At 47.1% G+C, this 8,051-nt stretch overlaps 1 protein-coding gene across 1 annotated transcript; it reads left to right on the plus strand.

The window, feature by feature from the left end:
* Positions 1 to 576: 576 nt before the first annotated feature.
* HPX (hemopexin) lies at positions 577 to 7,804 on the plus strand (the record flags this gene model as incomplete). Its single annotated transcript, XM_080911600.1, has 10 exons — positions 577 to 659; positions 790 to 848; positions 929 to 1,000; positions 1,280 to 1,398; positions 3,807 to 3,960; positions 4,577 to 4,789; positions 5,093 to 5,221; positions 7,029 to 7,159; positions 7,243 to 7,405; positions 7,545 to 7,804. 10 exons carry the CDS (start codon positions 577 to 579, stop codon positions 7,802 to 7,804), a joined length of 1,383 nt encoding a protein of 460 aa, XP_080767726.1.
* Positions 7,805 to 8,051: the final 247 nt, after the last annotated feature.

The raw sequence follows: 8,051 nt of genomic DNA on the forward strand, positions 1-8,051 counted from the left end.
AGCAATAATGAGACAGTATCCCCAAACCAGCAGTCCAGAGATAAAGCTGAAAAGGTTTAGGCATTCTCTACAGAAAAGGCCTTCATGACCAATACTTGGGAAAGGCTCTCTTGAATATTTCTGAGGAAGTTCATTTGCGTGTTCGGGTGTTAGGAGGTATATATAACATCTGTTTAGTTGTCATAGGCTTTAGTTCAGTTGGACCTGACATTTGGTACATTCATTTCCTCCTACTGTAGAGGTGAAGGACTGCAGGAGGAGGTAACCATTCACCCGGCTCTGATTTATGAGCACCACCACCTCTTGTCAGTATTTGAGAGAGTCTCAGTGGACATGAGGTGGACACAGCTGGGAATTTGCTGAAGGGGGTAGAGATTGCTGCCGGGAAAATAGTCTTAGATTCAGGTTTCCTTTTAGACTTTGACCTTATTTGCTGTGATGTCATCTGCCAATATTGGCATAGTCATGGAAGACAAATCTTTCTCAATAGGATGAGAAGTGGGGGTGGTGCTGTTACCAATTCTATATAAGTCAGCCTCTTGCCCAGTGCTGCCTGTGTGGTCTTTGCAGCTCAGCATGGCTAGGACTGCAGAAGCACTAAATTTCCTGGTGCTGCTTGGCCTGTGCTGGTCCCTTGCTGTGGCCAACCCTCTTCCTGCGTGAGTAGGGCTGGAGTTAGGGATAAAGGATTGTGGTCTGGGTTTGTGGGTGACGGGACTAGTTTCTAGGTTACAAGCTAAGGAAGAAGAGGAACCAACGGACCTGGCTTTCTATCTGTGTTTTCTCTAGAGCCCATGAGAATGTTGCTAAAGGTGAAAATGGGACCAAGCTAGACTCAGATGTATTAGGTGAGACCCCAGTTCCCCGAGTCTTTCTGTCTTCTATGGTCTCTGCATTTTAACATCTTACTGATGTTTTTCTAACCCAGAACACTGCTCGGATAACTGGAGCTTTGATGCTACCACCATGGATCACAATGGGACTATGCTGTTCTTTAAAGGTATCGAGGGGAGCTGTGCATGTTGGTATGTGCTAGTCATCCAGCCCCAGGAAATCTGAGGTAGGGGGAAAGTAACTCAAGACCAACCCAGGCTACATAGATGACTCTGTCTAAAAAGCAAACAAACAAAAGAAGCTAAGGTTGAACTAGTTGGGTCTCTAAGTACAATCCCTTCAGAGAGCTCTTTACCTGTAGGAAGGCTCAGGGATTTTTATGAGGGTTTCAGTAACAGCTTCTTTGAAACTGTCTAAACTGCTCAGAGTGTGTTGTTTCTTTCAGGGGAGTTTGTGTGGAGGGGTCACTCAGGAACCCGGGAGTTAATCTCAGAGAGGTGGAAGAACGCCATCACCTCAGTGGATGCTGCGTTCCGTGGTCCTGACAGTGTCTTCCTGATCAAGGTATTGCTGAGTTGAGAGAAGAGCTGGGCTGGAAAGGGCTGGAATGAAAGTCCCTCCCTCCAGTGTCCTTGGCACAGAGCCTGACATGGTCCATTTTCTGCTGCCACCACAGAATATCTGATACTAGATAATTTCAATAAATAGTATTTTTCTTGGCTTGTGGTTCTGGAATTTGGGAAGCCCAGGAGCAGAGAGCTGGTATCTGGCAAAGGGATTCGTGCTACATAATAGCCTATAGAAAGATACCAAGGTACCAAGGTAAGAGAAAGAAAGAAGGAGAGAGAAAGAAGGGTCTAAACCTGCCTTTATAAGTGACCCATTCTTATGATAGCTAACCTACTTCCATTATCATATTGAACTAATAATGATAAGCCATTTATGAAGCAGGCTCTGATGAACTAACACTGTCATATTAGGCACTGCTTCCCAGCACTGTTTGATGGGAACAAACTTTCCTACATATAACTTTGAAGGACATTCAAACTATGGTTGCGCATCTTTCCTGTTAGGTACAAAGTTTCCTTCCTCTGTGCCTTACTCTCCTGAAAAAAATAGTCTTCCCATCTACTCCATGTGTGGCAGGGAGGGGAAGAAGAGAGAGGAGAGAAAGATGTGCACTTGTTGGTAGGAAAAGTCAATATACAATAGCTGTTTTTCATTCTAATCTAGTTCTGCCTGGCTTTACCATTTCTAACTTACTGTAGTTTCTTTCCTTGGCTGTATCTGGTCTTGTTTGTAAGTGAGGCAAGTTGTTCCTAATACAATGGCACCTGGCCAAAGGGACAAGCAACTCTTGTTCATGAAGCCCCAGGCCCTGGCCCAAACTGCTCAAAGGAACAGATAACTTCTAACTTGCCAGAGGGTGTGTCTGGTTGGGATGCTCCTAACTAATGGCTTCATTTCTTCTCCTGCCTCTTTCCATGCCCTCTTCTCAATGTGTATACTTGTTAAATTACTGTGATGAAACACCATGACCAAAAGCAACTTGGGGAAGAAGGGATTTTTTTGGCTTACACTTCCATGTAACTGATCATCATTAAAGAAGTGAGGACAGGAATGCAAACAGGGCAGGAACCTGGAGGCATGAAGCAGAGCCATGGAGGAGTGCTGCTTACTGGCTTGCTCCCCATGGCATGCTAAGCATGCTTTCCTGCAGAACCCAGGACCTCCAGCCTAGGGACAGCACCACCCACAATGGGCTGTTCCCTTCACCATCAATTAAGAAAATGCTTACAGGCCTGCCTACAGCCAGAACTTATGGAGGCGTTTTCTCAACTGAGGCTCCCTCCTTTGCTATGATTCTAGCTTGTGTAAGGCTGACATAAAGTTGGCTAGCACAAACAGTCCCAAAATGTCTGTTGCTTGGGGATCCAAGCAACTTATGTACCCCCCCCCCCCAGGTGATCTCAGCCACTGCCATGGCTTTGAGGGCTCTGTGCTCTAGATATTAGATCTGGAACACTCTTCTGAGCTTTGGAAATCGCTTTTTGCCTTTTTGTTGAAAAATCTGTGACTGAGCTCTTCCCCAGATATCTCAAATGCACATCATCCTAAATAAATTTAGCATCTTTCTTACAACGCAACCTTTGTGTGTGTGTGTGTGTGTGTGTGTGTGTGTGTGTGTGTGTTTCCTGATTCAGTAGAGGTACTATTGTGTACCTGGGTGCCATATGCGAGGTGCACGCAGGCCTGAGGGAGCTGGCCTTCCTGTTTCCCTCCCCTGCCACGTTCACTGTGTACCAGTCCCGTAAGTTTACACAAAGTCTTCTGAGTACTTTGTACATGTGAGGGCCCTTAATGCCGCTGTCCTCTGGAAAATCCGCACTCCTTTTTCAACTCTTTGGCCATATACTTTTTCTCCTCTCTGAAATTTTCCAGGACTTTTCCAGACATAGACACTACCTCCCTCCCCACCCCATATTCTCAATGTGCTTTTGGTAGCCTTCTTCGTCTTGGTGGGTGGATGGCTGGGGATGTATCAGTCAGTTGTTCTCAAGGGATCTTGTCATCTCTGGCTGCTCAGTGCCTCTCACAGTGCTCAACCTGTAATAGTCCTTTAGCACGTGTTTCTTGAATGAATCCATTTTTAAAAAATGGGCAAATGAATATATGAATGGGCGAATGATTAGAAGATACCTCTTTGTGGATGTGCTCGCCAAAACTGAGAGAGCTGTAATTAGGTGTGCCACAGGAGTGTCTGGTTCTACATAGCCAGGTGTACATGCGTTCTTAGTAAGGTGGCTTTGTTTGCTGAGAGTATGTATTGTACAGGGGGCCGCATGTCCACCTCCAGACTGAAAATGCATGATGCCGTAAGGAGACACTGTATAAGCACAATAGAGCCAAAGTACATGTGCACACAGTGCATCTGGTCGAACGGTTCCCAAGACAGTGCTTTTTGGATACAGGATGACAAAGTCTGGGTGTATCCTCCTGAAAAGAAGGAAAATGGGTATCCAAAGTTGTTCCAAGAAGAGTTTCCTGGAATCCCGTACCCACCGGATGCAGCTGTGGAATGCCACCGTGGAGAATGCCAGAGCGAAGGAGTCCTTTTCTTCCAAGGTATGTCCACACAGGAAACCAAGCAGAGATAGAATCATGGTGCTCATGGTGGGCCGAAGAGCCACTGTTGGTTTTATAAGGAGAGAAAATGGAAAAGTCAGCTACAGGCTAGAGGTCAAATAGACTAAGGACTAGAAGTCATTCTAATGAAGGGACCTGGCTCACATTCTCCATATTCCTCATGCCCTGGGACACACTTGTGTTTCTTGGCCTTATGGTCTCACCAAGACCAAATCCCTATTGACCTTCCAACCTCACTGACCTTGGCTCCAGAAACTCCACACTATTGCCTGTGTACCAAATTTGTCTTCGGCTTCCTTTCTTGTCTGCCATATAATGCCTACCTCAGCTTTCAGTTTCCTCTTTCTCCGGCTTTTCCCAGCTCTTCCCATCACTGGGTTGGTCACGTGCACCTTGCTGCTGGCTCTTGATGCCTGATCCATTTATTCAACTGCCTCCCTGTTATGCTTGTTTGCTCCAGGTTGATACAGGTAGCCATCCACTGTATCCAGCCGGCTCCTGGACCCCAGTGCAAGCCCAAGGTGTGTATAACCCAGCTTCACTAAATGATTTTTTGTTTTTTGTTTTTTGTTTTTTTTAAACTTCTTGGCCGTAGGTAACCGCAAGTGGTTCTGGGACTTTGCCACAAGAACCCAGAAGGAACGTTCCTGGCCAGCTGTCGGAAATTGCACTGCAGCCATGAGGTGGCTTGAACGCTACTACTGCTTCCAGGGTAACAAGTTCCTGCGGTTCCACCCTGTCACAGGAGAGGTGCCTCCCAGATACCCTCTGGATGCCCGAGACTACTTTGTATCCTGCCCTGGCAGAGGTAAAAAGGCCCCAGCCCCTGGGACCTACCGGAATTTATCTGTGCTGACTGAGCTTGCTGGCTTCATAGGCTCATCTCCCACCTTACCCCTGGTGGGATTCTTCCCCTTATCCTCAAACAGGGGAAGCCCACATTCCTCCTAATGGTAGCTGTCTCTTCATTTGCAGACCCTACTCCGGCCCCAGCTGCCCTGCCCTTGCCTCTTTCTCTCTCCCTCCCCTCCTCTCCTCCCTCCTTTCCTCCTCCCTCCCTCCCATGTATGTGTGTGGGTGTTCATGTTCCCATTACCTGTTTCTCTTCCAGGCCACGGTAGACAGAGAAACGGAACTGCTCATGGGAATGGAACCCATCCTATGCATAGACGTTGTAGCCCAGATCCTGGCCTGTCTGCCTTGCTATCTGACGATCGAGGTGCCATCTATGCTTTCAGTGGTGAGAGGCCACCCCCAGATCCCCCATGTTTCTTTCCTCCCTGACATAGCCTGTCCACTTTCACATCCTATCCTTTGCCCCTTTGTACCTCGCCTTCATGTACCGCCCCCCTCAACTCCTCAGATGCATGGTTCAACCTTATCTCTCATTGTCCAGGCCTTCCATGTGTTCTACAGTGTCCTCTACTCCTCTCTCTGTGAATTCTATGGGACCCCTCTACCCCCAGTCATTTCTCACATTTCCCCTGCTCTGCTGAGTCCTCTGACTGTCACTTGCTCTCTGGATCTCTCTGTGTATCCATGCCTGCTAGCACCCCTTGCTCTTGTGTGTCTCGCTGAGACTCCTGGCTCTTGCTTCCTTCTGTGTCTCTCTGTGTCTCTGTGCCTCCATATGTCATTGACTCTCACACGGGCCTTTTTAAGTACATTGGCTCCCCTTAATTTTTCCCAGGAACCCCATTTTTCCAAAGTACTTAGTCCTTATACCCAGGCTTCTGGACTCAGTGTCATTTGAGGAAGATGCCCCCAGTGCTAAGAAACACAAAAGTAACATTGAGTACTTTAGACCCTTACAATGTAGCTTCAAAGAGAGTCCAAGGAAGAATAGTCAAAGAAGACTATTAACCAAAGAGAATAGTCAAAAAAGGTAAGTAGTGCATTGGATGAGTCTAGGATCATAGGAACCAAGATTGTGTGTGTGTGTGTGTGTGTGTGTGTGTGTGTGTGTGTGTGTGTGTGTGAAAGTTTAATTAAGAAGGAATGTTAGGATTTTCTCTCAGCTTACCAGCACAAAGCTCTGGTAAGCACCATATAAATTGGCCATGGCAGGTGAAGGCACAAGGGTCAGAAGTTCATGAAGGCCACCCACAACTGAACAGTGTTCCTGAGATCTGAGACCCCGTCTCAAAGGAGGAATAAGTAGTGAGCATGCTGCTGAGAACCTAGGGATAGAAGCTAACAATGCGATTTGGAGGACAGTGCTCACCTTGATGGGGACGATTTCAGTGCAGGGCAGAAACACAAGTATACTTACAGAGCAATGAGGGAAAGGGGGGGGGGGAATGGGAGTCTTCTTTGTTTTAAGATTCATTTATTTATTTTAGGTATATGAGTGCACTGTAGCTGTATTTAGACACACCAGAAGAGGGCATCAGATCTCATGGCTGTGAGTCACCATGTGGTTGCTGGGACTTGAACTCAGGACCTCTGGGAGAGCAGTTAGTGCTCTTAACCGCTGAGCCATCTCTCCAGCCTGGAGTCTTAATTCTTTTAGGAAGTTATTGTCATAATAAAAGATATTGGAGAGATGGCTCCGTGAGTTAGTGTGCTAGCTGCTCAAGTGTGAGAAACTGAGTTTGGATTCTCCTGGGTCCATGTAAAAAGCCAGGTAAAGCAGGATGTACACCTGTAACCCCGTTACTGTTGGGGAACAGAGACAGGGGGATCATGGGGCTTGAGGGCTGCCAGCCTAGCTTTAAGGTCAGTGGGAGGTCTGGTTTTCAAGAGGATGGGGCAGAGGATGACAGAACAGGACAACTGACACATGCATGAGTCATGTATGGTCCTCCTCCATACACATGTGCATGTGCCTTACTCACAGAAGCCTGGTCTGCTGCTCTGCATGAGTCCTTCACTATCAGGCCCCTGCTGGCTCCAGCACCAACAACTCTCTTCTCACCCTACCTCTTTCTTCTCGGGCCCCTGGTTGCTTTCCATCCCTCTCATGACTCAAACCTGCATCCAGTGTCTGTCCCTTCACTACGAAAGCCTTTACCACCAGCATTGGCACTACCTCTGATATCCCACAGACTCCCACTACTGGCGCCTGGACTCCAGCCGTGACGGGTGGCATAGCTGGCCCATTGCTCATCACTGGCCTCAGGGTCCTTCAACAGTAGATGCTGCCTTTTCCTGGGATGATAAAGTCTATCTGATCCAGGTTTGTATTGGGAGAAAGTCTTGAGATAAAAATAGAGACAAAGCTATATAGGTCTATGTTGATTACTCTCCTTTGTCCCCTAGGGCACTCAAGTATATGTGTTCCTGATGAAGGGAGGCAATAACCTAGTAAGTGGTTATCCAAAGAGACTGGAGAAGGAACTTGGGAGCCCTCTTGGGATCAGCCTTGAGACCATAGATGCAGCCTTTACCTGCCCTGGTTCTTCCAGGCTCTATGTCACATCAGGTGAGGTGCCTTTGGATATTAAGAGGTGTCTTGTTCTTCCAACTCTGTAGTGCATAAGATGAATAGAAGGGCATGAGAAAAGCTAATTCAAAATCTGCCGGATGCAGAAGTTATGTTGACTTTGTTGTCTTGTTCACAGGACGGCGGCTTTGGTGGCTGGACCTGAAGTCAGGAGCCCAGGCAACATGGGCAGAGCTTTCCTGGCCCCATGAGAAAGTTGATGGGGCCCTGTGTTTGGAAAAGTCCCTTGGCCCCGTCTCATGTTCTTCCAGTGGTCCCAGCCTGTACCTTATCCACGGGCCCAATTTGTACTGCTATAGTGGTATAGACAAACTGAATGCAGCCAAGAGTCTGCCTCAGCCCCAGAAAGTGAACAGCATCCTTGACTGCAGTCAGTAAAAAACCCTGATGGGAATTAGCCCAGCCCAGCCCACTTCCCCATTTTCATCCTAATAAAGCCAGACGGTTTCTTTACATGAATCATTGGGATACTAATTATGAAGTAAATGTCTTTATTTGTATTGAAACGTTATCAACTCTTTTAAAAATATGTATCATTTCATCATTTAAAAAAAGAATATGGACATGTATGGGAATGTGCACGTGAGTGCAGGTGCCTACAGAATGGGAGGGGTTAGACCAAGGG

The sequence above is a fragment of the Micromys minutus genome (assembly GCF_963924665.1).
Source record: "Micromys minutus genome assembly, chromosome: 2".
Taxonomy (NCBI): Eukaryota; Metazoa; Chordata; class Mammalia; order Rodentia; family Muridae; genus Micromys; species Micromys minutus.